The sequence below is a fragment of the Cydia splendana genome, chromosome 19 (assembly GCF_910591565.1).
Source record: "Cydia splendana chromosome 19, ilCydSple1.2, whole genome shotgun sequence".
NCBI lineage: Eukaryota > Metazoa > Arthropoda > Insecta > Lepidoptera > Tortricidae > Cydia > Cydia splendana.
Window position 1 is genome coordinate 12910709 of NC_085978.1, and position 26963 is coordinate 12937671.

At 39.2% G+C, this 26963-nt stretch overlaps 6 protein-coding genes across 6 annotated transcripts in view; 2 read left to right on the plus strand and 4 right to left on the minus strand.

The window, feature by feature from the left end:
• The window catches only part of LOC134800071 (T-box transcription factor TBX1-like), a 59864-nt gene extending 58286 nt beyond the window's left edge, over positions 1-1578 (plus strand). The window contains exon 10 of the mRNA XM_063772535.1: positions 906-1578. Within this exon, the coding sequence (XP_063628605.1) occupies positions 906-963 (58 nt within the window). The 3' untranslated portion in view covers positions 964-1578. The remainder of the gene's footprint in view (positions 1-905) is intronic.
• Positions 1579-2306: 728 nt separating this feature from the next.
• Positions 2307-4056, minus strand: LOC134800066 (uncharacterized). Its single transcript, XM_063772528.1, has 2 exons — positions 3949-4056; positions 2307-3521 (listed from the first exon to the last, which is right to left on the minus strand). Exons 1-2 carry the CDS (start codon positions 3985-3987, stop codon positions 2364-2366), a joined length of 1197 nt encoding a protein of 398 aa, XP_063628598.1. The 5' UTR covers positions 3988-4056; the 3' UTR covers positions 2307-2363.
• Positions 4057-6176: 2120 nt separating this feature from the next.
• On the minus strand, positions 6177-7865 carry LOC134800025 (uncharacterized). Its single transcript, XM_063772462.1, has 3 exons — positions 7715-7865; positions 7113-7161; positions 6177-7039 (listed from the first exon to the last, which is right to left on the minus strand). Exons 1-3 carry the CDS (start codon positions 7796-7798, stop codon positions 6240-6242), a joined length of 933 nt encoding a protein of 310 aa, XP_063628532.1. The 5' UTR covers positions 7799-7865; the 3' UTR covers positions 6177-6239.
• Positions 7866-9276: 1411 nt separating this feature from the next.
• LOC134800050 (uncharacterized) lies at positions 9277-20745 on the minus strand. Its single transcript, XM_063772505.1, has 10 exons — positions 20592-20745; positions 18927-19069; positions 15014-15149; positions 13600-13790; positions 13006-13139; positions 12421-12582; positions 11038-11228; positions 10574-10788; positions 9899-10111; positions 9277-9637 (listed from the first exon to the last, which is right to left on the minus strand). Exons 1-10 carry the CDS (start codon positions 20671-20673, stop codon positions 9314-9316), a joined length of 1791 nt encoding a protein of 596 aa, XP_063628575.1. The 5' UTR covers positions 20674-20745; the 3' UTR covers positions 9277-9313.
• Positions 20746-21249: 504 nt separating this feature from the next.
• Positions 21250-23102, minus strand: LOC134800118 (uncharacterized). The gene is made up of 4 exons (XM_063772591.1): positions 22956-23102; positions 22487-22536; positions 22382-22400; positions 21250-22155 (listed from the first exon to the last, which is right to left on the minus strand). Exons 1-4 carry the CDS (start codon positions 23046-23048, stop codon positions 21310-21312), a joined length of 1008 nt encoding a protein of 335 aa, XP_063628661.1. The 5' UTR covers positions 23049-23102; the 3' UTR covers positions 21250-21309.
• Positions 23103-24336: 1234 nt separating this feature from the next.
• On the plus strand, positions 24337-25914 carry LOC134800026 (uncharacterized). Its single transcript, XM_063772463.1, has 2 exons — positions 24337-24504; positions 25238-25914. The coding sequence occupies exons 1-2, from the start codon at positions 24433-24435 to the stop codon at positions 25886-25888; spliced, it is 723 nt and encodes a 240-aa protein (XP_063628533.1). The 5' UTR covers positions 24337-24432; the 3' UTR covers positions 25889-25914.
• The last annotated feature ends 1049 nt before the right edge of the window (positions 25915-26963 follow it).

Genomic DNA, 26963 nt, shown 5'->3' on the forward strand with positions numbered 1-26963 from the left:
CAATTATTGCGGAACACCTATTTTAGTAGGTATTTATGTATTTTAATTAAATATCTGAACTTTCCCTTGGTTCCCTGCTGGGGCGTGACTATAAAATTGTGATCTGATAATCACAATAAAGAATAAAAGCGTTTTTGTTCATTTTAGGTATCATTAAACCTTTGAAGTAAAATTAAAATTGCAAGAAATGTCGATAGTTTATCGATATGACTTTATCGACATGGCTACAGCAAGGTGGGCCACATTGTTAATCGTACACTAAACAAAAGTGGTCCCAGTGACAGCTCGCTTGGAAGGTATCTCTGTATATTATTATATCTATGGACCATTATTTTAGCAGTCGACATCTAGCATCGAGTAGCGGAATTATCAGTACCGCTACTCGAATACTAGAATTCTCTAGTAGCGCGACTCACGAAAATTGTATTGATCAACGATTTACAACTAATATTAAAAGCAGAATGAGTTGAAAATAGAGTTCCGGTTAATCCGGTTATAATATTAGCTGAAAAATGTAGAGCATTAGACTTTTCGGTTGGTGCTACATCTATTGTCAAGTAGCAGTACTGATAATTCCGCTACTCAATGCTAGATGGCGACTACGAAAATAATAGTCTTTTTGGCACTAAAACTAATAGTCTTTTTGGTATGGAGTGAGCACTCTATGTAATTTTTTCTCTATACCGCAGTTAGCTCAGCCGTACTCCGCCGAGCTCAGCCGTACTCCGCCGAGCCCAGCGCGTGCGGGCCCGCTCTATGCCCACGCGCACCCCGTGCGGTCAGAACTTACATATTATCACTCGGGCCCCTGGAGAGATTGGGAAAATAGTTTATAAAAAGTATAATAAACAGTTTTGTTTTACACACCTATATTTTTTACTTAAATTGTTATTATAAATTTCCAGGTACCAGCCCCACACGGCACACAACGGCGCTTACAGCGCGTACTACGCGCATAGGTAACCGCGTAACGTCTACATTCGACGCGTTGCGGACGCACCTTACATACAAGACAAGAACATGGATTCTCATCTAAATAGCCGTTTTTACAAACTGGTTTAGTTTGGCGCTAAAGCTCACTGCTGATCCGACGCAAATCTAAAGTTGGACTTAAGTTCACTTTGAATTTTAAATTAGTACCTAAGGCCTACAATCCTTTATCAGAATGACAAAAATTACTTCAATGCCCAACAGCTTTTAAATACATCATAACCGTAACGGTCCACATGGTAAACTTTATCGAAATAAATCAAACCGTTATTTTACTTGTTCAACTAATTTGCACAAGACATGCTAGGTACTTAGGTAAGACAATGAAAACCATAAGTAGCACGTATTGCAGTGGGCTTCCCAGTAAATTAAATAAATAAAAAACACATATGTTTCATATTTTCGTGTTCGAAGTTTAGAGTCGTTGAGTAAATTTTACATAAATGGCAATGGTAATTTTAAGGAATTGTTTCATATACTTTAACGGGTTACCAGAATCATTAGTTCGCCACTGAAAAATAAACCAAGTACACTGATTTAAACTTTCACGATTATTAAACATTATCAAACTGCACAACGGGACTTAATCGCGTATTTAAGTTTTAAGATTTACCTCCAACGTTTCGAGGACGGCGTTGTCCCCGTGGTCTCGGAGTCTTCTCCCGCTTAAGCTTAAGTTTGCGATTAAGTCCCGTTGTGCAGTTTGATAATAAACCAAGTATTTAGGTAAATAAGAATAATTACCTACATAAAATGTACAGTCAAAGAATTTAATATCAGTACCATTTCGCACCTTGTCACAGTGACAATCAATATGAAAGTCGCTAGGGAATGGGGACCTTATGTCACTGTGACAAGGTGAGAAATGGTACTGAAATTAAATATCACTCACCAAAGATATAAAATCTTGTACAACATACATGTACACGTAGATTTATAGTAATCAGTGCCTTTTTCTTTGTGATAGTCAAACTTGTAATAGTAAGTTGTGTAAGTATAGTGTCGTAATTTTATTATTTTAATGCTAGGCGTTTCTTGATAGATAATTTAAGTTACCAAATACTACTACGTGTTTAATATGAATAATGTATTCTTTTTTGTTTCCAAATGGAGATTGACGAGTGCAAACCAGTCAAAATGAACCAAAAATATGTAAGTACCAAAAGGTTCAGAGTTATTTTATCGATGTACTTATTGTTTAAGATTGTAATGTATTTATTAAATATGTGAGATAAGTTAAGTTTGTGTGTTATTTTTCCATCTATGTAAGAACTTTTTCTAATACAGACCCAAAACTTAAGACAAAGAAACACATCGGTCACCACACACATTTAAATAATAACTTTAGCATACAGCGTAGCTCTACAATTAAATTAATTCATCAGAAAGAAGTAATACTGCATCTGCTGTGGCAACTTTTCAATCTCAGGCGTCTTAAAGTGCGATTTTTCTGAAACAGTGTATGTCATGACGTGATTGACATCCGTCGAACCTGGTTCTTCGCCCGCTTCAATGAAAACTTTATTAGAAACTGTTTCTTCGAAAACCTGCCCTACTAACTCGGGTTCGGGTGCTATTGGTTCCTCGTACGGAAGCACTATAGTCGTTGTAGTAGTAATAGGCTCCATAGGGCCACAGGGATGGTATTCTCTAGGGTAAGCTGCTTCATGGTAAGGTCTTTGAGGGGCAGGCGCATGGTGTGGAGGTGCAGGTATTTGGGTTTCGGGAAAGTAGTGATGGCTGTGGTGAGGATGTTTGTAGTGCTGCTGAGGTGCCTGAGGTTGGGGCATGAATTGAAGTCTCTCAGGCATGTACTCGTGAGGAGGGTAAGAGTTAAATTGCGAATGAATCTCTTCTTCAGGAACGTGCGTTGCGTATACGTAATACGTGTTGTTTTCAGGAACGTTTTCTTTATTTTCCTCGTTTTCCAACGGCACAAATTCGATTTCTTCTTTAGCGTTTTCATCACCCAAAATTGACGCCAGTTCTTCAGACTGTTTGGATGAGAAAGCCGCAAGATCAGCTAGAACATCTTCGTCAGGGTTATATTTGACGCCATATTTATCAGCAATCTCTTGAGCCGTCATCATCTTTTCAATTGCAATGTTCTGATATTCGTTATTTGACTTAATGTGCTTTAAAAGCCGCATAACTAGTTGGCTGCTGTCCATCGGGGTTTCGATTGATCGCTTCTTTTTGGTATGTCCCTCGTCCTTTTCACAATGAGCTATAGCATCTGAAAGAAGATTTGTCATTTCATGTTCTATGGCTTCTGTTATTTGGTGAATTATATCTTTCATAACTTCAAGTTGTTCTTCGGGAGACTTGTCAGATATGGTGGCATGTGCCATTATAGCAGCAGAGCTGGATGGGTAGAGTCCTGATGGGGTCGATTCTAGGAACATGTCGAGCCAGTCTTTGTTTGCGTCGCTGAAGTCTTTAACAACATTATCTTCAAATTCCGGTTTCTGGTTGAGAATTTCACGGGAGTCGCTGTCAGGTTCATCGCAGTTCGCAAATGTGAATGAACCCTGAAAAGTAATAGACATTGCATTGTAGGTGCTCGAATTTAAATACATTAAGTATTTCGAAATTAATTTAGGTAATGACGGGTTTGTGCACGATGTACTGGGGCAAATTATGCGGTATTGTGCAATCATTATAGGTACTTTAGTATCCACCGCATACTACTATCTAGACCAAACTAGGGCCAAAGATATCGTGAGGGCAGGTGAATGAATTCTATTCAGGACTATTAGAAGCTAACTGTACATGCAAGTAATAGAGTATGCTGTGAGCAATAGAGTAATAGGTCAAAAGTAAGAGACAATGAAAGTTCTCTAAGAGTGCTGTAATGGTGTGGTCTATGTAAATGTTAAGATTATAACTACACTTGAAAGCAATAAAAACCACTTTTATGAAATATTGTATACAAAACGACCTGGTTTTATTCCTTACCTGTATCAGCAAGATTAGAAATAAACAGCACGGCGTCATATTGGAGTGTTATTAGGACCTAATTCAAACCCAATATATAAGCATTGTTTATCATCAAATTAGGAAACTTATTGTCGCTGTTACAGGGCCAGTATTACAATGTCTGATTAGACATTGCATATAAGTTGTATCACATTTTGTAATTGTTACAATTCATTACATTAACAACAACTGTTTGCGAAAGATACCCGGGCCGAGGCGTCCCACATGTCATTTTCTATGACGGCTGATCGGTGATCACGTGGTGCTTTCCATAGAAAACGAAGCGCTGGAAGCTCCGGCCCGGCCCCGGCCCGGTCTAGCGTGAGTCATCCCTTATTCTAGTGCAGATTCTTAAATCATAGGTACCGTATTAGCGTTACTTGGTCACTATTACACCTACGTAGCTTACCTGAGAGATAAAAAGTAAATACTTAACACTACATGTACCTAATCGTAATTGTAGGGGCCACCAGATGTATGGGGCTGCCAAAGTGCTCAAAAATATCTGCACAGTCTACTACCCGTACACTTCCGAGTTGGCCGTCGGCGGCCGTTACATAATGTCTTTACAGCACAGGTACAATTACTAGTAATTTCATAAGTAGGTACCTGTAGGTACTAACTTTATTTTTCAATCCTTACTTTATTTTTAATCCGTACTTTATTTAATATTTTTTGTGACCGTATGAAATGTAAGTAATAAAAGTTGTGGTAGCCGAATGGATAAGGCTTCAGAGAGCATGGTGCGGGGAAGCGAGCCGGGAGGTAACGGCCAACTTGAAGCGAACGGCGGGTTTATGTAGTACGCCTAGACAAGAGTGGCATGATAGTCAGAAAGTTGTGAGCATTTTAGCTGTTTATGTACCTATATGTGATGACGACTGTACCCTTATTTATTTCACTCTATGTGCGTATACAAACGAGCATTTTGTTGACATTGACACTATTATTTAGTTATTTGCTTACTACTTTTAATTTCGGATAAATAAAGAGACTTATTTGCAAAATCAGAAATTTCGCATTTAGTTAGGTGTATTTTTATGCAAATGCGGTATATATGTATCGTTATGTACTTCACAAGAAAAAACCCGGGACAAATGAAAATGAAATGAAAAGTACCTACCTACACTTTTGCTCCCGTAGGTATCAAACGACATTTTTTTACCTTTTGAGAGAAAATCCGAACATTATGCCTAACAATAAATTGTCATTAAAATAATAGACCTACGATACGGCAATGGATCGTCTTTAGGGTTAACTTGCAATGGGTTTTGAGATGTCATAATTTGTTATTAATGGTATATTCAATCATACAAAAAATAACTTAAATATTATCTAAAATTAATTAATAAACTACAAAGCTAAATAAAATATTATATTCTAAAAGACCTCCGCGAGCTGTACCGGGTAGAAAGGTATACCCATCACACTTGCAATCGGTTTTGAGATGTCAAACCTATAGCGAAGAAGATATTGATTGCAATTTTTATGAAATATAAAATGGCCCTTCTTTTAAAGCACCTGCCGTACAATCGAAGTTCTGCTCTCATTTTGAAACGACGTGCTTAAATTACATGAAACTTTTCAAATTACAAGGTTCGTGTGACTCTTAATACAGATAAATAAGGGCAGCTATTCTCTCAATCTCACAGGGCGTGTGTTACCCTGGCCGCACACGTTCCGAATTTTCATTCGGTTTCCGTACAGAATGACAGATGGGAACGGGACGTCACTCTACAAATGCATAGTCGGCCTGGCCACGACATTGCGCGACTGACTTCGGCTAAGGCGACAACCATAGGTTAGAGCGAGGCACGGCGATCGTACCTTTCGTGGGAACGTGGGAATGTGGGAACATATGGTTTTCGCCTTAGCCGAAGCCAGTCGCGCAATGTCGTGGCCAGGCCGTAAAAGCATCACTTGCACCATCCCAGTAACACGGGGTTAAGCGGTTAAAATCGTTAAACCAGAGTCAAATTGTACTGGTGACTATGGGTCCTTAGAGATTAGGATATTAGTTTCATCAGAAAAAGTCGTACCTACAGGTAGTAATCGTGTATTTTGCATTCCAATCTGTTTTGCTAGTCTATCAATATTTAATGTACAGTTACGTGCAGAAATAATATTGTATCGAGGCTAAAATTTAGGCCTAATGTAAACAATGGAATTATACAGGTGGATTTTAAATAATACAGTAGGTTATTATCAAGTCTCAGCATTTATTAGAGTTTTAGTATAAAACATGAAATAAATTATTTAAACTAAGTCACTTAAAACTGTGGCATCTGAATGAGGTCTCGAGGATTTGTTGGAGCGGGTGGGTACTGTAAGTTGTTTTGTGGGTATGCGGGCGGTCCGTAGGTGTACGGCGGTGGTGGGTAAGACTGTGGTGGCGGTGGGTAAGACTGTGGTGGGGGTGGGTAAGACTGCGGCGTGTATGATTGTGGCGCTGGTGGGTAACACGCCGGCGTCGGCGGCGCGTATGGCGGCGTGTACGGGGATGATGGTGGCGGCGTGTATGGAGATGACGGTGCCGGCGGGTAGTTAGTGGGCTGATATGGCGGTGGGGGCGAGCACGGAGGCGCTGGAGGACAGTTTTGATATTCTGGTTGCGGAGGCGTCGACGGCGCAGATCTATGGGGACAAGGTTGCGGTGGAGGGTACTCCTGCTGGCAACTACATTCTGTCTGTGTGTACTGCGAGGCTGAGTACGGCGGCGGCGGCGCGTACTGAGGATACGAGTACTCATAATACTGGGGCGGATATTTAGGTGCTTCATACGCGTACTCCTGTTCATATGAAGGGTAGCATGACCGAGTAGTGGATATCGTAACTGTAGGTGGGTTTCCAGGTGAAGGCGGAGATATGGCTACTGTTGACGAAGACTGCGGCTGTGACATGTAGATGACCTGTGGCGACGGCGCTTGGTACCCCTGTGAGGGCGCTTGGTACCCTGAGGGTGAGTACTGGTAGCAAGACGGGTCGTAGGGAGATACTGTTGAATATTCACTGGGCGGCGCGGGTGTTGAACTTTGATACGATGCCCCAGACGACTTGGCCTTGGAGAATGCTGTAAAGCAAAACAGTTTAAATTACTAAGCATTCCAAACGTTTGCTGAATTAGGTATTTAATTGTTACTTACGGTATAGCGCGTTGATCATCTGATTCATTCGCTCATTGAGGGATGCCAGCTGAAACACATGACAATTATTAAAAAGGCGATTGATTAAAATTTTACATATTCATCTTGTAAATAGGACAATTCTATAGAACTATTGATTCAAAGCTTGAAACTCACACATGACAATTGGAGTATCCTTACGAGCTAGACTTGGAATTGAACCACGTAACTTATGGACCGTCATCTCAATTACCCGAGAGGGCCTACTAAGATTCTTCTTCTTAGTCTTCTTGGTCTGACCGCTTAGCATGGCTTGCGTTGTTGCGCGTCCTTACGGCTCGGCCACGATATTGGGCCACTTGCGACGGGGGTAGCGATAACCATAGGTTGGAGCGAGACACAGCGATCGGACCTTTCTTTCCCACCTATGGTTGTCTCTGCCGCTGTCGCAAGTCACTCAATGTCGTGGCCGAGCCGTTATACATGAAGTCGCGCTTGACATACGGAGTCGCGCGCGACAACATACTAAGCTGACTGGTCCGTTAACATAATTGAAATTTAATCTGTTTTATTTTTTTATAAACAGTTCGATGCTACAAATTATAATTAAATAAAAAACTCACCTGCGATTGCTGTAAGCTATGACAACTCGACGCATGGCTTAGTCCTATGCTAAACGTACTTAGCCCTATCAGGAACAGAATCATATTTATTTAATTATTATGTTAACTCTCTCAAGTTCATCTGTCACATTGTTTCCGTCGATCAGCGTTCTTTGGTTATAAATAGAGGTTATTGACTAATATAGTCGGAGACGTGATCTCAGGCACTAAGATAGGAAGTAAGGCGTTTGAATTGATACAGTGATAAGACAAGATTTGATAATAATTAAGATTTGGTGAGGGAGCCTGTCGCACGTTTGGTTATGTAAAGTTTGATAAGTGTAAGTTCATTTTTCCATTCATACTTATCGGTGAAATACAACAGAAATTCGCATGAGAAGTATTAAAGACTGGTAAATGGTACATAGTACATACTTACACCTAGTCAGAGCAGCCATTTCCATCATCAGAAATGGTTCGAAATTTTAATATTAAAGGCGCGGAAGGTTGAGTTTGGCTTTTTAGGGCGTACCCAAGGGGTAAAAACGGGACCCTATCACTTAGACTCCACTGTCCATCTGTCGGTCTGCCCGTCTGTCTGTCACTAGGCTGTATCTCATGAACCGTGATAATTAAAATAAGTTTTCACAGATGATGTATTTCTGTTGCCGCTTTATAGCGGAGGCGTCGACGGCGCAGGTCTATGGGGACAAGGTTGCGGTGGAGGGTACTCCTGCTGGCAGCTACATTCTGGCTATCAACAAATACTAAAAAGTATGGAACCCTCGGTGGGCGAGTCCGACTCGCACTTGTCCGGTTTTTTTATTTGCCGCCTTTATTTAGTGTCATAGTTTGAGAAAATTGTAGAAATGGTAAATGAGGTGAATTTGTCGTGTGGATGTAGGTCCAGTGTCCAATTAGAGCCAAATAGTATTTGATTTGTAAAAAAACAACTGTTTAATACCTATTTTAAGAGTTTTATTGCATACTAAATTACTAGAACAGCTGCATGTTTGTATATAATCAAGTTATGGTAAAAACCAAAGAGAATAGATAGTATAGAGGGGTCCTGTCATAGTAAATTTTGTAGTCACAGTAAATTTACTGCCATCTATCGACACACGACTAAAACTCAAAATGAAAACGTATAAATCTATCGAAAAAAATTATATATATGGATAAATGATTTTATTATTTTTATATCATTTTGACCCATGTTCATTCACTGATACCTAAGTGTTAAAATTGTTAAATATAAAACGGTGTCGTCAACGCCATCTAGCCGACCATAGGCCAAAGGTGTGTGCGCCATCTATCCGAGAATAACTTTTTCTTGATTTCCAAGGCACGTTTTTTTCTTAGACTTTATTCATCTTATACGGAGTTACATATGTCTTTGGTAAAAACCAAAGCGTTAAAAAGCACGGCTATACTCCAGCTAACTTTAAAATGTCATCGTTATATTACTGGATCAATAATTTGTTCCTCTAGATTTTTATCATTACTAGCATTATGATTAAATTAGCTTCAGCTCTTTCTAGAAACAATACAGCAACAGAGACGCTACAAAGTATAAAGTTTGTAATTATGATTAGGGGCGCCAAAGTGTTATCTACATAGTTATATTACTGAATTAATAGTTTCTTCCTCTTGAGTTTCATCACTAGACTTATCTTTCTTCTTCGACTGCCATTTAGCCACAGCCCTTTCTAGAAACAACACAGCAACGGAAGCTAAAAAGCCAACAACTGTTAGTATAAGCAGGGGTGCCACGTCGCCGTAACTGACTTGCTCGGCGAGCAGGGCCGCCCGACAAGGAGGGGGTTTGAGTTGCCAACGGGACAGCATTCGTTTGGCCAGCCCTGTCTCCAGAAGCCAGTCACCTCCAATGCGGAGTATGTTTGTCCACTGTCCACGGCTTGTTGTTATCAGCCAAGTCATTACCTGCAAGATAAATTAAAAGTGTTTTCAGAAAAAAGGGACCTCGTGGTTCTGAGTAGAAATAACCTAAAAGTTGATGGTTTTTAGAAAAAAAGTAAATGGTACAGTCGAGTTCACAAAAACCTTTACAGGCTAACGTCGCAAAAATATATTTACATGCCTCTAAGACATGAAAATAAGGTGTGCTGCTGCTGAAGACACTCATGAGCGTGTACTTGACCCCGACACTAAGTCATTACGACAGAGATGACAACGGTTGCTCACCGGCGGCACAGTGTCCACGTACTGCAGCTTGCAGACCTGGTCGTCGCTGAGGACACTCATGAGCGAGTACACGTGGTTGTACTCGGCATGGTAGGCCGTGGTACCGGACTTGACCAGCTGCATTCCTGATTGCCAGTCCATGTAGAAGTTCGCCATGTTCTGCAGCTTCTTCCGCTTCAGGTACTCCATCTCAGGCCAAGTTGGAATATAAACCTGTTTAATGATGTATTCAATATAAATTAACGAGTCCACGACTACGATCAGATTAATTTGATGTAGAGCTAAGGATATACGGACAGATTTTTCTATCAGATCAGTAAGGCAATGGTCTCCGTCGCAATCAAAGTTCTTAAACTTTTGTCCCCTATTACTAAGACTCCACTGTCCGTCCGTCTGTCTGCCGGTCTGTCACCGGGCTGTATCTCATGAACCGTGATACCTAGGAAGTTGAAATTTTTACAGGCGATGTATTTCTGTTGCCGCTACCACACCAAATACTAAAAACGGAATAAAATGTTTATTTAAGTGGGGCTCCCATACAACAAACGTGATTTTTTGATAATGGTACGGAACCCTTCGTGCGCGAGTCCGACTCGCACTTGGCCAGTTTTTTTACATTTTGACTACACAACTCTAAAAATTGGTGTGTGTAATAGGTACAATCTTAACACTAACATCAAACATATGAGTCCGTATCCAGTCGTAGTCTTCAGAGGCGAGGCGGTAGCCCGAGTCGCCGAGCGCCCGCAGCGTCGTCGGCCCGCTGCTCCCGGCACTCATGAGGGCAGACACGATGGCTGACGAATAGTACGCGTACACCAGCATAGAGCACACGGAGAGAACCATGAAGGTTAGGCGGCCGGAAGCACCCTCCGGGACTGCACTGGCATCTGTATGCGTTTGTTAAGTTTTAATTATCTTGCGACCTATGACCAATGTTATGTTCACCCGTATTCTACGCACAGAGAGGGACAATAGAACAAGCAAGAAGGTGACGCTAAGGGAGCATCAAGTTTTTTTTTGTCTTTACAAAACTCAACTTCGTTTCGTTTTGTAACTTCGGCCCTTGAATTTTAAGAACCATTATTATGTACCTTTTGCACAAAATACCTTAATATCGAGTTTCACGGTTGTGTTACCTTGCTGTAGCCACGTGGCCATAACAGCAACAAAGGCGCCCTCCTTCTCGGACTCCGCCTTGGCAGTCACGCGCTGCGCCAGCGCCAGCACGAGCGTGACCATCGCACACGCCGCCCACGTCGTGCCCGTGAACGGGATCACAAACATGTTGCTGCTGCTCTCTCGCTCCGCTATGTATGTAAAGCCCACCCTGCGTAATGTCACAGTATAAGCAGAGTATAAGTAATACTTAGGGGCTATTCATAAATTACGTCATTTCAAATTAGGGGAGGGGGGTCTGGACATCGGATGATAGTAGCATGACGTAGGAGGAAACGGGGTCATTCGAAGCATGATTTTTGGATGATTTTAGGGGGGGGGGGGGGGTCAAAAATCGTCAAAAAACGATGACGTAATTTATGGACAGCCGTAATTTAGGGGTCATCTATTTATTACATCACACGTTTAGGGAGGGGGAGTGGATCAAGAAAATGTGACGTGTTGTGACAAAGGGGAGGGGGGAGTCACAAACTTTGTGACGTCACTTTAATTTCATCAGTAACCGTCCGTCCATCAAATTATTTTATTCGCTGTACAGTTAAATAACAAGTTTTTGGAACGATAATCGTTGTTATTAGTTTAATTTTCTTTCATATTCAGTTAAGGGTTATAAAATTACTAATATATTTGACGACCGGTTTGGCCTAGTGGGTAGTAACCCTGCCTATGAAGCCGATGGTCCCGGGTTCGAGTCCTGGTAAGGGCATTTATTTGTATGATGATACAGATATTTGTTCCTGAGTCATGGTTGTTTTCTATGTATTTAAGTATTTACATATTATATATATCGTTGTCTGAGTACCCACAACACAAGCTTTCTTAAGCTTACCGTGGGGCTTAGTCAATTTGTGTAAAAATGTCCTTAATATTTATTTATTTATTTATATTATAATATTTTGAGTATGAATTAATAATACTTTATTCGATTTGTCGATTTCTTTGAAAAAATGTGACGTCACACCGGGGGGGAGGAGTTTTCCAAATGTAACCAAGTGTGACAAGGAAGGGGGGGGGGGTCAAAAAACCTTGAAATTCGTGTGACGTAATTAATGGATGACCCCTTACTACTACCGCACAGAAAGGAAACTTCCTACAAAACCGAAGTTTGACGCGGTTCAGGGACGAATCAAGCTGTCCCTTTCTAATCTATGGCACTATCCCTTTCGGGTAATTAGGGTTGTCAAAATTCAAGTAATTATCTTATCTATTGATTATTTATTGATGGCAAATTCAAACCAAACAAAATTTTGCCAGTAATTTAAGACACTTTTAAGGTACCTATGTTTTCAATATCTCAATTTCTTGAAAATTGGTACTAATATTTATTCTGTGCTAATACTTACTTAAAAGGCCATAAGGGTATGACGTAGTCAAGTTTCGACAGCCGGACGACCTGCATCCTCAGGATCGAGCCGCTGATCTCCGCTGTCCCTTGGGAAAGCCGCGTGAACATACTAGTGTTGCCAGCATCCGTGCTCCACTGCTCCATTGGTGCTAAAACTTCTCTGGAAAATAAAGTTGGTCAAGCAGATCTTGTCAGTAGAAAAAGGCGGCAAATTTGAAAAATGTAGGCGCGAAGGGTTATCGTCTCATAGAAAATTTGAATTTCGCGCCTTTTTCTACTGACAAGATTTGCTTGACCGTCTATAAATAGTAGTGTAGGCGACGGAACCTACCAACCTTTGTGCTGCGTGCGTGCTGGCAGCCTAGCCGGCACGGATGCCGCTACCAGCGCGCGTCTTTTGTTTATATGTTGATAGTTCTGCTCTTGTCAATGAGAAACGAATGTATATTTTGCATACCATTTGTAACTTTATATGTAAAGACTGTAAATAACCTTTATTTGTATATATTCCCTGTTTATTTTGTTAATTTTTTTAATGTTAGTATGTTTCAAACAGTTTAAATGTATGTCATATGTGTATTACTCAGCCTGAAGCCATTCAAAGATGAGCGAGGAGGCCCCATATCCGCAGCGGATGGCAGAATCGCGCCCTGGCTTCGAGTTGTCCACAACATAATCAGCAAACGTACCATTATAGGAGTCGTCGTAGTAACCAATCTGAATGTCATATACAAATAATATAATATGTTGAAGTGATAAATGCAAATGCATATCCAATTATTCATATACATATTTCATTTATCTTAAATTGGGCATGTCACTGCACCATTAAGTGAGTCGCTTAACTTCAAATTCGGGTAAAATCCATCTGTCAGATTATGCGATTTTGGTAAGTATTAGTACAAGTGTGACAATAAATTATATTCAATAACGCATGGAATTGAAATATCATCGGTCTATTAGGTAAATCTTTGCCTCAGTTTTAATCTTATATAAAAGTTTAAAACTAAATTACTAGTTAAAAGGGGTAGGTACAAGTCTTGCGCAGCTTAGATGTAAAAGGGCATAAGTGTTACTAGGAACTTACACCCTTTTACACCTGCGCTGCCCGAGACCAGCTCTCTGCTGCCTACCCTTATCACTAGGGCCACAGAATGTTAGTGTAAAAAAAACGCACCGGCGTAGCTATCCTCATAGGGTACCGTTTCAAATCGTGACGTCGTCGAATACGTTCAAGCTCATACAGGGGCTGGAAACCAGCCGGGGTCCACACCGCCCAAGGGTGCCGAGACGCTCCATCTCGGAGATGTACGTGAACGTCTTCAAAGAATATTGACTCGTGGTATGCCACTGAAGTGTTGTCGGCCGCTGATGAAAATGATAGACAGGTATTTAGCATGTGTTTTGGCTACCATAATAGGGGAAGGCGGGGAGGATTCGCAAACCGGGAGGCTTCGTACAGTGGTAATATCTCGACTATCCAATATGCTGAATCGTTCATATTTGTATACGAGACTTCCGCTTATTGGCCTAAGCTACCCTCCAAAAATGATGGTAGTGCGGTAACAGACCCAGAAAGAGCCAATCGAAAGTAATTTTTGGTTCTCCTTTGAATGCATCCTTCGAGCAACACGGAAGGGAGGCGGCATTCGCACTATTTCCCCTCTGCCTAGGTACAAGATCAACTGATCTAGCGCGGGTAATAAAACTAGTTGCGCTCGGATTTTTCACTAGACCGAGTCCAGACGCGCGCGTGAACACAGCAGCAGAAAAAATGCCTAATTGCTCGGTTTTTTGTTGTAAAAAGAGGTCGGGGACATCTAATTTACAAAAGGAAGGTGTTACATTTCACATGTAATATTTTTTTTACACATCATACGTTTAATTACATTTAAACACAATTATTATATTTTAGTCTCATGCAATTGTTGGATTTATCGATTTTGCTCGCCCAGTACAAATTGCGGATCGGTCGAGCGACAAATCCGACTTCTCATCTCTCAATAAAGTTCTTCAACGAAAATGTGTTAGGTGTATGTTGTGACACTTGTGACTCGTCCGTACACAAAAAGAGATCCGAGGTTTGCAAGATTTGTCTTTGACGTGTGCCATTTTCTATGTATTTGTGTCGTCATTACAGATTGGATTTTGTATGTAAGTGTGTGAGAAGTGCGACTCTGTGCACCTTTCCCCCCGCGAAAAATGGCAGAAAGATTTGTACGGTAAGATATCGCTTGGGCCCCTCCCTTCCGATGTGTCGGAAGCCGGTGTTGCTCGAAGAATGCATCTGTCTTCAATAAGTTTTAATGGAATTAGAATAAATACTTTAGTCTAGTTTTTAAATACATACTTAAGATTGTTATATTTAAAGCACACAAACTATTCCCAAACCCTTCCCAAAAAGTTTGCGTCTTCAGTATTGGATTCGGTTCCTAAGGGCCACCCCATGCTAGCGTCTTTCGAGCGTCGGCATCTAGTCAGCGCTATGGAAAATGGCGTCGTTGCGCAGTTGCGCCAACGCTGAGTCGTACAGTAGCCATAGAGTTGACTTGAAGACGACGCTTAGAAGACGCTAGTGTGGGCTCTCTTACCATCAATAGCTCCAAATTGCTGAGGATCTAGGAGGGCGATGTCGGCATCGTATCGTATCCTGTGGTTTAAGCGCGACGGGACCTCATTTCCTACAATGAGCCATTTATACCACATCGCGAAATGCTTTCTGCTTGTCTGTTTGAGAAATTCAAAAATAAACCAGTATCCAGATTCATTGTAATGGTGGACTTACTAGACTACGTATTTATAAATAAATATAAAATGTAATAATGTAAGCTCATGAAGGCCTGCGTTGTGGGCACTCAGACAACGATATTATATAATATACAAAAACTTAAATACATAGAAAACACCCATGACTCAGGAACAAATATAGTCAGTGCTCGTCACACAAATAAATTTACCGGGATTTGAACCCAGAACCATAAGCTTCATAGGCAAGGTCACTACCGACTATGTAGGCCAGACCGGTCGTCAAAATGCATTTATACAAGTTAATACCATTTTACGTTTAGATTATATTAACAAGCATAGTTACGAGGTCAATAAAATATTTTTAACACCATAGGTATTTCAAAAAGACTATGATAGAGATAGGGTATTTGACTCTATTTAAAATAAATTATTTTACACCATGCAAGAAATAAAGCACCAGAAGATTTATTAGAGAAACGTAGACAGCAGTTATTTTTAGACAAAATTTCTATTTTAAACCCCGTATAAAACTATAGATAGTAGGTAATTTGATCGTTACGTCAGGGTGTCCTTCTGAATCCCTAACAACGTTTGTCCTAAAGTCACTTGCCCTAACTGGTTTGTCCTAATGGGCACATGCCCTAACGATCAATTGTCATAACGATTATTTTCCATAATGTAATGGTTAGCCTAAGACTCATTTGTCCTAAGCATTTGTACCATAACTATCAAGATCCCTAATGTTTTTTACCATATTCTTCGAAATCCCTAACAATGTTTGGCATAAAATAACATGCTCTAACTGTTTTGACCTAATGGCTATTGCCCTAATGATCAATTGTCATAACCGGTAATTTTTCTATTGATCAATTATCATAACAATTACTTTCCATAATGAATGGTAACGAACTGTTGCCACAAAAGTGGGTTAGGTTAGGTTAGAACTGTGACCCTCGCAAAAACGAACTACTGCCACAAAAGTGGGTTAGGTTAGGTTAGAACTGCGATCCTTGCAAAAACGAACTGTTGCCACAAAAGTGGGTTAGGTTAGGTTAGAACTGCGATCCTTGCAAAAACGAACTGTTGCCACAAAAGTGGGTTAGGTTAGGTTAGAACTGCGATCCTTGCAAAAATGAACTGTTGCCACAAAAGTGGGTTAGTTTAGGTTAGAACTGTGATCCTCGCAAAAACGAACTGCTGCCACAAAAGTGGGTTAGGTTAGGTTAGAACTGCGATCCTTGCAAAAACGAACTGTTGCCACAAAAGTGGGTTAGGTTAGGTTAGATCTGTGATCCTCGCAAAAATGAACTGCTGCCAGAAAAAGGGGTTAGGTTAGGTTAGAACTGCGATCCTTGCAAAAACAAACTGTTGCCACAAAAGTGGGTTAGGTTAGGTTAGAACTGTGATCCTCGCAAAAACGAACTGCTGCCACAAAACGAAATGAAATAGGGAAATCAAAATTAGGACATAAGAGTGTTAGTTCAAGCAACGATAGGCTAAGTAAAATTAGGTAACATGATGGTTAGGATATATAATTTTTAAGCCTAACAATAATTAGGCAAAAAATGAATTATGCTACAACATAACACACAAACATACACACACACACACACACATCTTACATTAGGATAAATACTCAATATGGAAAGTGCCATTACGGAAAAAACATATTAGGACAAAAAAAAATCGGCCATTCGATAATAGGGAAACCAAAATTAGGGTATACGAGTGTTAGGACAACTGATCATTATGACAAACAATATTAGGGAATGCAAATATAGGAGAAAATACTTTAGGGATTCAGATATAGATCCGTTACGTCACATGCTAGTGTTTCATATAAATTCCATAGTAGCAAATCGTGTTGACAGTTCGAAAAACGAAACTGATTTGACTATAGTCTGTATCTTTAGGTATTTAAATAATAGTAAACAATCAATTTGTACATTTTCGGGTAGTTATAACATATATTGGTTAACCAACCAAATACAAAACCGCCTGGATCAGTCACTGAATGACCTGACTTTAACCTACATTATTTTATCATGTAATGTTTTCATCTACCCTCAATTGGCTTGAGAAGCCATTTGAGGGTAGATTTTGTTTACTTTTATTTAAATACCTAAAGATACAGAGTAAGTATAGTAATATACCCTATAATGGACGTGGAACCAGTAATGGGACAAAAAACCACAATTCCTCTAAAATAAGTATCTAAAAGTAGTTTATAAACACTGGATATATATCATAAATAAGAGTCCTAGAGCTGTTTATGTTTAAATTTTTATTAAATTCGGTTATTATTTAAGAAATGTGCGTCAACCCAAAAGTTGTCGTACCACTGAAAAATAATATCACTAAAAATTCTTAACAACTTCGCTAAGAGAGGTGAGTTAATTTATTAAATTTTTATTAATTAATACTTGATGAAAACTAGAATGTGTTTTGTTAATTGCCATGAGATAAGGTATACAACACACTATCTTGTGACGCCACAGATGTAAAAAAATAGTGGTATTTGGCCCAATCCCATTATAGGAGCTGTAAAACTGCATACCTCCTATGATGGGACAATTGACATAATGATGCTTGCCATGCCATAATATAATGTTTAAAGAATACAGAAGTAAAATGTAGTTACGAAATATGTCAACCAGGAGGTATTCTCAGACTTCGGATAAATGAATATCGTTTTTCCAAACTTTTATTTAACTTGCCCTGTTAGTTAGTGTGGGTCAAATCTTGGTAGGTGAATTTGAGCCACTTTTCGATTTCCGATTCAGTTGAAATTTTGTGGAAGTACGTAATTAAGTATGCAAATCGGATGATAATGCAATATTATGATAACATGGACCTGATCTGATGATGGAGACAGGAGGTGGCCATGGGAACTTCATCGCAATAAACCCTAACTAATTTTGTTTGGGTATATTAGAATTGTCTCGATGGATCTAATACAATAATAATTGTGGAAAGAAAAATACATTCAGCGATAAAAGCTTATACCAAAAATTTATTTTTTTGCCATAACTTATTCCCCATTTCAATATTTTATACCAAAAAGAATAGATAGTATAGAGGGGTCCTGTCATTGTAAATTTTGTAGTCACTGTAAATTTACTGCCATCTATCGACACACTACTAAAACTCAAAATGAAATCGTATAAAGTTATCAAAAAATGTATATATATGGATAAATGATTTTATTATTTTTATATCATTTTGATCCCTGTTCATTCACTGATATCTATGTGTTAAAATTGTTAAATATGAAACGGTGTCGTCACGCCATCTAGCCGAGGATAGGCTAAAGGCGTGTGCGCCATCTATTCGAGAATGACTTTTGCTTGAATTCCGAGGCACGTTTTTTCCTTAGACTTTATTCGTCTTATACGAAGTTACATATGTCTTTGTTTTATACTGATAGAGCAATGTCCATTATAGGGGGCCCATTACTGGATCCACGTCCATTACCGGGGGCCCATTACTGGAGCTTTGGTGTCCATGACTGGAGAAAAAAAACATAGTTTCAATTTGTTAAGTATGTGGAAACTCCTTGCAGTATCTTTGATACAACATGCCTAAAACATGAAAGACGGATAGGACTTTCATCTTTTAACACGCTAAGCGGTAGACCATTTACATGTATAAGGGAAATATCATAAATACTCCAAATTTCCTCTTAAATGTCCCATGACTGGTGCTGTTACTATATAGTAGTCTAATACCCTATTACCTGCGTCAACGGTCACCCACCTCATCCAATAAGGTGTCATTAGGTCGAATGAAATACAAGACCCCTTGCAGACTGTTATGCTCGTTATTCAGAATACCAGGATCGCAGGACGCCGTACCTCGCATGCCTAGAAGTGACAGCTGCCGCACCAGGCGAATTTGCTCTGCGATTGGAATAAGTTTAGTATCCTTACCACGAGTTTGTGACTGACACAATTTCGCAAGCGACTGCGTAAACTAATTAAGATACAAGTAAATGTTTACTTAGTTCAAGTATTGTTATCAAATTTCCATAAGCGCCAGAAAATACACATTTGTTCGGTATTCAAGTTCTGAACTTGACCTTTACCTACTTATTTTAAGTTGAATCCATGAAAGTCCAAAATTTTTTTAAAGTATAAATTGTATAATTACCATTGTGCTAGCGCGATGTGCTAGCAGTGTGCGTTTAAGTTGACGCAGTCGCTAGAGTTTAATGCCGAGTAAAACTCATAGCGAGTTTTTGAAGTGAAAACTTCTTTAGCGGCGCTGGGCACTTTTTGAGGTGGGGAAAAAATGATAACCTTGAGACAGCGTAAGGCGATCACGTGACCGTAAGGTTTAGATGGCCACTCATTTAGATGGCATTTAAATCAATAAAGAAAAACTCTATGACATTACATGAAAAAGGTTCTAATCTTGTACGGGTTAAAATACGAGGATCTCACAGTTACATTCTAACTTTATATCACTCAAATATAATTCAATAAAGCTACATCTTGACGAAATCGCTAATAAAAGTGAACTCTAGTACTGGTGGATAAAACCCAAAATATCATGACCAAATATATTTAGATGCCAGGCCCCAATTTCACCACGGTGACAGGTGCGACAATTGTAAAATCACTGTTGCTGACGTCACAGGCATCCATGGGCTACGGTTACCACTTACCATCGGGCGGGCCGTATTCCTGTTTGCCACCGTCATTGTTTTATTAAAAAAAACTTTATTATACCGGAAAGAAACAGATATTTCTTTTGCGAAGTTTCTGACAATTGTCAAGATTTAGAAGAATTGTAGGTAATTCTTGACAGGTAATGCGTTATATGTCGGAATTTCGTGACAATTGTAGTGTTTCTTGTGACAATTGTCATAAACTTAGCAAGAGAAATATCTGTTTTTTTCCGATATAATAAAGTTTTTTTTAATAAAACAATGATGGTGGCAAACAGGAATACGGCCCGCCCAATGGTAAGCGGTAACCGTAGCCCATGGATGCCTGTGACGTCAGCAACAGTGATGTTTTACAATTGTCGCACCTGTCACCGTGGTGAAATTGGAGCCAGGTCTGCAAGGTAACTTTACAATTTCTATTCGAATTTTAAACAATTAACACTACAAATTTGAATTTCGAATTTTAAACAAGCTCACTGACCAGCACTTTCGGAACTAAAGTTTTTCTATAGAAAGGAGGATTGGTCAATTATACATAGTGCTGCAGACATTTTGGACTATTCATTGAGTTTTCACTTCTGTCGGCACTCCCGGAGTGCAACTCGTTGTTTTTTTTTATACCACGTCGTTGGCAAACGGGCATACGGCCCGCCTGATGGTAAGCAGTATAATTCCTTACAAATCATTTATTTCTCTATGGTAAAAAATAGGAACAAAATGCGTCATGATTGGACCAACACTTATATACGAACCAAATTCATTTCCACATGTTAAAACTATGATACTGCTAACTATTTTATACTTGAAAAACGCAGCAACCGCTGGTATTATCATGATGACGGTGTGCCCAAGAAAGCTATCGCTTACATTTGTGTCCTAATATCTAATAAATATGCCTAAAGCAGTCGAAATGGCAATATTAATTTATGATGCCATTTTGTACTGTTAGAAACACAAGAGTTTAAAATTATGTAGCTTATGTATGACTTTCTATAATACTTATTTATATTCCGTGTACTTGTTTACATTATTTATAACTTAACTAAATATTATTCAAATTTACGTTTGTTTTAGGTTAGTACTTATATTTTGTAGTCCGCAAATTAATCACAGACTACCTAAATATCTTGTCGGAGTGGTCGTTGTTGGCCCTGATATGACGACCACGACCACTCTGACAAGAGTGTGACGACAAAGAAGAAGAAGAAATATCTTAGATATGAAATCATTGAAAACCGAATAACTATTCTACAATAAAATTGCAATTTTGTATATAGGAGTACCTACTGAACAAAGGCATCGTATCGCGTGCATCATTGATGAAACGATAGTTGGGGCGTGGCCAAGTCCCCTTAAGGAATACTTAGAGGTAATTCAGAAGGTCTAACCTAAAATCAAGTGTAAACGCCATTGTAAATTTATGAAAATTGTGTTTATTGTAATAAATAGGATTAAAACTATAGAAAAGTATTAAAAGTATTTGCATTTGCACTTGCACGGCGGCAGCGGCTTGGGCTCGAGAGAGCATGGAATCGGCGGAGCCACGATGAAGCTCTTCACGGGGATGGGCTGCGGCGGCGGCGCGCAGCTGCACGGCGGCGCCGGCGCGGGGTAGTACGCCGGTGGCGGCGGAGGAGCTGACAAGTACATCGGCGGCGGCGCGGGAGCAGGGAGAAATAGTGGCGGCGGACAAACCGGAGGCGGCAGCGCTAATGGAGCCGGCGCGTACTGAGGAAGCGGCGCGTACTGAGGAGGCGGCGCCTGCAGCAGTAAAGGAGCTGGTGGCGCAGCAGGCTTCTGGTACACTATCTGCGGTGGAGGCGGCGGAGGAGCTTGCAGCAAGACCTGTTGAGGCGGCGGTGGTGGAGCCATTAGGAGTTGTGGAGGCGGTGATGGCGGTGCCTGCAACAACAACGGCTGCGGCGGAGGCGGGGGCGGGGGTGGGGGTGCCGCGTAGACAACTTGAGGCGGCGGTGGGAGTAAGCACGGTGGAAGAGACGGCGCCGGGAGGACTAATGGCGGAGGCGCACATGGGGGCGCGGGTAGAACGAGTGGCGGAGGCGGGGGAGGCAGTAGAAGAGGTGGAGGAGCCGGCGCCTGCAGGTATACAGGCGGTGGTGGTAACGCCGGCAGAGCCGCACAAGGGGGCGGCGCGGGTAAAACAATTGACGGCGGAGGCGGCGGAGGAAATAGAAGAGGTGGAGGTAAACACGGCGGTGGGGCCGAAGCATAGAGAAGCGGTGACACTGGTGGTGGCGGCGCGTTGGCCGGCATCAACAGAATAGTCGGTGGCCCATCAAGGCAGTCATCTGAAATGTGATTATAATTAGGTTTTGTCGAATGCTGTATGAAAATACACGCAATTACGTCTAATTTTGATTGAGCAAGTGTATCTTTGTAAATAAATATTTAGGATAACTTAGACTGAAGAGAAACTAATCACAGAATCTATTAATTAAGTAACAAAAAACTACCTAAGATGCATTATTTAATAACGTAACGTAATTTTTATCAAAATAATATGTTACATACCTAAAAGAAGCTTCTTCGGCTTGAATAACCTGTAAACAAAATATATTTAAATAAAGTTTTGTGAAATCATTAGTTTTACTTTATTTTACAGATTTATACGCATCGGAGTACTTACGACGCCAAAGCGTTCTTCTTGCATTCCTTCAAATCTTTTAGTGTTTCAAGCTGAAATAAACAAGTCAAAATTTAATGTCGCTAACAATAACAAACACCAACAAATAATAACAATTCACAAACATATCATGAATAAAAGAGTTTTTCTTTGTAGCAACGATTATTTTAATGTTTCTTAAGAAGGGCGTAATGCCAGAAAATTAGAAAGGAACAATAATAATGGCGCGCCGCGCGAAATTTGCGATGAAAATAAATGAAAGTTAGACATTTTTCGTGTTTTTTTTCTATCGCGCCAACTTTAACCTTTTTTTAGATCTACCCTCGCAAATATCGTCTAGTGTCCGTGTGAATTATTTTATTGCATTTGCCCTTGATTAAAACGTGTAAAAATTCAATATAATAACTATAATTTTCCGTTAGACCCCTTTTAATGTAAAGAATTTAAAACTATGTACTTATTCACTATTTACCAGACACAACCCCTTCTCGCTACAGCAAGCCTCTATATGGCTCGTGGCCAGAAGAAATATCCCTAGGGAGGACCAAAAAAAGTGCCCCCCCATTTTTGGTACTTCTCCAACACAAACCGAAAATATTTATGAATAAATGCTTACCTCAGAATCGTATATAAAGATACGCTAAGGTGGTTTCGTATATTGATGCGATAGTAGCAATGTGATAGCGGCTGTATCGATAGGCCTTCGATCCTGGGAACAGTTGCTCAATTTCTCCTATGATAAGATCGAACGTGTTGATATAAATGAACAAGTTATAAAATCCGATGAAGTAATAAGCTAGGTGTTATTGTGTAAGTACTCGATTGTTGAATAACACATGAAGTTGTAGACTTCTTGTCTCGGATTCATACAACAAATACCCATATCTATATTGCACTCGGTAACATTCCACATTTAGGTTTTTTGTACATTTTCGCTCAATGATACTCTTATGGGTACTGTTTGTAAATTTTGAGGAAAAATAAAGTATAATCTGAACGAAGGTACGAATTGAACGAGTCGTCTTAAGTACAGTGGAACCTCGATCTGAAGGGAAACGCGAAAAAGTTCTTGTTAACGAGTTTTTGTCTTATTGAGAGTATGGACTTAGAGAGGTTCTTATAGGTTTTATTTCGTCTTAAAGAGGTTTCGAGTTACAGGGGTAAAATGAATGAAAAATTCGTATTAGGGAAGTAAATATAACGTATAAAGTACGGCCTTATTAATTTCTTCGAGTTACAGACAGTTGATAAATAATTTCGAAATAGAGAGGTGATATAACAATACGTCTATTCTTTCTGAATTATGCTCCTTTCGGCTATTCTGTCTTGACCTGCCTATTAGTTTACTACGCCCATATTATGACCCTAATGTGGAATGGTTAGCCCCGGGTTAGAGGGATGGTGCAAGTGGCCCTAAGAGTCACATGACATGAACCTAGCCGTCGCCAAAATTGTAATACAAAGAAATTAGAGCGAGTAAAAGTTTTACATAGTACCTACAAACCTCTCGCTCTTGTTATTTGTATACTATACATTTTTAGCAACGAAAACTGGTATCTACTATCACACATAGATTTATGTTGCGTTAATATTCATCCCTTTCATGTCGTTTTAAATACGTTTTAAATAAGTTCAATTGTATCGGAGCGGTTTTTAGGCGGCGGGTTCGTGACTTTTAACTTTTTCGATCGAAGTTGGGCAGTCAAATATGTAAAAACAAAAGTAATGGTGAACAAAAATCGGAATTTAATAATATAATGTACTTTCTTAACAATGGGATGACGCCGAAAATACAATATGCCAATGAATACGTTTGCACAATAAACTCCTTTGTTGTTGTGTAACGTGTTTTATCGAAAACAGATCTGATAATAAACAAACGTAATCTTTTGAAAAGAAAATTATAATATTTATAAAGCAAGTCCGGTTTGTTTTTGTCATATACAGAAATGGAGGTTACCAGACTTCACGCACGAAGGATTTGTAAATTATTAATACAACTGAGCATATTATTTATGTTCGTAAGTATTAGTTTGTTTAACTATCACAAGTCACAGTTATTTTCATAATATTTGATCAGATTTACCGCGATAAAGTAGGTACTACTAGCCCCGATGCATATGTTCATCATCTTGTCAGCATATTTATGTTGTTATGACGCAGCAGCATTATGAGGTTCTCCTATTTGTACAAAAATAATGTTTTACATAAAAAATCTATAATGTTTAAGATTCATACTATTGTAGATTAATTTTATATGGAAATATTTTACAATAACAACATTTAAATGTTACAAAAAATACCAATTAACGAAGCGGAAAAAAGAAACATTTACTTTTTCAAATTATTTCGGGTAGGAATTTATAACACATGTAGAAAGAGCTATTACTAAGTGAAGCAAGTGAAGCAACACTGCTCTGCCTGTGTACTAGCAATTTTTTTGAGCTTTTGCATGCAGAAGTGACGCATACAAATTTGATTTCGATATATTTTTTTAAAGTCCATTTTTTCATCATTTAAAGATTTTAAAGTCTCATGTAATTTTATAATTATTATTTAGTACGATCAAAATAAACAAGATTAAACGTTATTATTATGGGTCCCATTACTGAGTCTTTTAATTTGTTTACTTATAAAAAATATTATAATAAATAAAATATTTGTTTTTCACTGGATTTAAACCCCACTGCATCGGGGCCAGTACTTAAACATGCTTGGTTCCATTTATTATACTTTCTCTAATTATTTTTTCAGATTCATACATCACAGGGCATCAACCTTGGTCTTATCGCTGGTGACTTAAAGAGGTCTGGACCTGGACCCTTGGTAGTTCGAAAAGTATCACACCACTCGCCAGTCATCATTAATGTTAATCCCGGATTACCAAAACTTCCCGGTATACCAACTTTACTAAATCCTGTGCCAAAATCACCGAAACTTCCTTGTTTAGCATCTTTACCTCCAAAACCCTTTCCAAAGTTACCAGCAAAACCTCCGCCTAAACTTTTGAAGACCTCTAAATTGAAAAGGTCTCCATTAATACCTTCGCTTCCTCGACTGCCTGGTTTTCCACCACTTTTGCTACCTCATTTGATACCTCCCGTGATCCCCCGTTTGCCACTCCTTCCTGTTATACCACCTATAATGCCTGTGCCTACTTTGTTGCCGTTCCTGCCACCGCCGTTGCTCAGAGCTCCGAGATTGCCAACATTGTCACCATTTCGCCCGCTTAAATTACCAATTCTCGGGAAATCTCCACTGGAGAAAACATTAGGTACCGTGAAACTGCCGCTAACAGATAAAGGAATAAGAAGAAACATTTCTAAAGATCTTCTAGATCTAAAAATTAAAGGTTATTTGACTACTCCTGAATATTATAGATTTAAGAAACTATTACTTATTTAAGTAGGTTGTTTTGAACGAGGTTAGATTAAAATAATTATTTTTGCAGGGATATTCCGACGTAAGTCAATTCTACGGCGACCTTTTAGTTTGTTATAATGTGTCTTTACTTGGGAAAACAGCGATATGGGATCAAAAGCTTCTTTGGCGGATTTGTGGACCAAGCCTACAATTATACTAATATTATAGATTATAATGAAAGTGACTTATAGCAAAAACAAATTAAGATTACCTATAGGCCAAGTTTCAGGATGACCAGTAATAAATATATTAGAATACCTATTTAATTCCTATTTAATGTTTTACTCGTGATAACGAATATCGTATAATGTTTTATAAACCATTATAAGAATAAATACAGGGATGGATGGTACAATAAATTGTTCGCCTTTTTCTTTTAATTTTATTTTATAATAACATTTAAAATTAAATAACAAAAGGGTCATGTTAACCTAAACTAACATAATAACTTTATTATAATATCGGCGCATAACGTGTCCAATTAACATCAATCAAATATACCTACATTAAACGAAACATATTATTTTTCATTTTTAAAATAATAATGTACTATGTACTTTTTATCGAATACACACGACTCTTTCGTTATTAGGTAACACGATATCATTGTTTTATTTATTTTATTAGTACCTACCTACAGCATTCCAATGGTTTATACCTAAAAAGTACCTACATTTAAATAAAGCATGCATCATTACATCGTTGTTGCTAAGGGTATAAAAAGTATAAATTAATATCAACACAATTTCTTATAGGTACGCCCAATTACAAATCAATGTTTGCTATTACATACAATATAACGCATCCAGATAATTCAGATCTAACGAATGCGCCGTTCTGGTGCTGCGTCTGCTTTACATTGCGCGATTTGTACTAGCCTTGCATGACTTGCGCTAACTAGGCGCGTAATCTAAACCTGTGTTGTGTACACTAAAGTGATTACTACTGCTACTACTAAAGGGAACAAGGGCGCATTTGCCAGATCTGAAGACGCCATTTAGACCCGCCTTCACAATATTATATCAATAACATTTGACGGAAAGGTACAGCCTATAGA

Excerpts from the sequence above, each read along its gene's own strand:
- LOC134800066 (XM_063772528.1), bottom strand. The coding sequence starts at position 3,987 with ATGACGCCGTGCTGTTTATTTCTAATCTTGCTGATACAG. Across the intron at positions 3,522-3,948 it reads TTCTAATCTTGCTGATACAG|GGTTCATTCACATTTGCGAA; the intron begins GTAAGGAATAAA and ends ATTACTTTTCAG.
- LOC134800025 (XM_063772462.1), bottom strand. The coding sequence starts at position 7,798 with ATGATTCTGTTCCTGATAGGGCTAAGTACGTTTAGCATAGGACTAAGC. Across the intron at positions 7,162-7,714 it reads ATAGCTTACAGCAATCGCAG|CTGGCATCCCTCAATGAGCG; the intron begins GTGAGTTTTTTA and ends CATGTGTTTCAG. Across the intron at positions 7,040-7,112 it reads GATGATCAACGCGCTATACC|CATTCTCCAAGGCCAAGTCG; the intron begins GTAAGTAACAAT and ends TTTGCTTTACAG.
- LOC134800050 (XM_063772505.1), bottom strand. The coding sequence starts at position 20,673 with ATGATAATACCAGCGGTTGCTGCGTTTTTCAAGTATAAAATAGTTAGC. Across the intron at positions 19,070-20,591 it reads AACATGTGGAAATGAATTTG|AGCAAATTCGCCTGGTGCGG; the intron begins GTTCGTATATAA and ends TTCCAATCGCAG. Across the intron at positions 10,112-10,573 it reads TACGGACTCATATGTTTGAT|GTTTATATTCCAACTTGGCC; the intron begins GTTAGTGTTAAG and ends ATCATTAAACAG.
- LOC134800118 (XM_063772591.1), bottom strand. The coding sequence starts at position 23,048 with ATGGGGGGGCACTTTTTTTGGTCCTCCCTAGGGATATTTCTTCTGGCC. Across the intron at positions 22,537-22,955 it reads GCGAGAAGGGGTTGTGTCTG|CTTGAAACACTAAAAGATTT; the intron begins GTAAATAGTGAA and ends TGTTTATTTCAG.
- LOC134800026 (XM_063772463.1), top strand. The coding sequence starts at position 24,433 with ATGGAGGTTACCAGACTTCACGCACGAAGGATTTGTAAATTATTAATA. Across the intron at positions 24,505-25,237 it reads TGAGCATATTATTTATGTTC|ATTCATACATCACAGGGCAT; the intron begins GTAAGTATTAGT and ends TTATTTTTTCAG.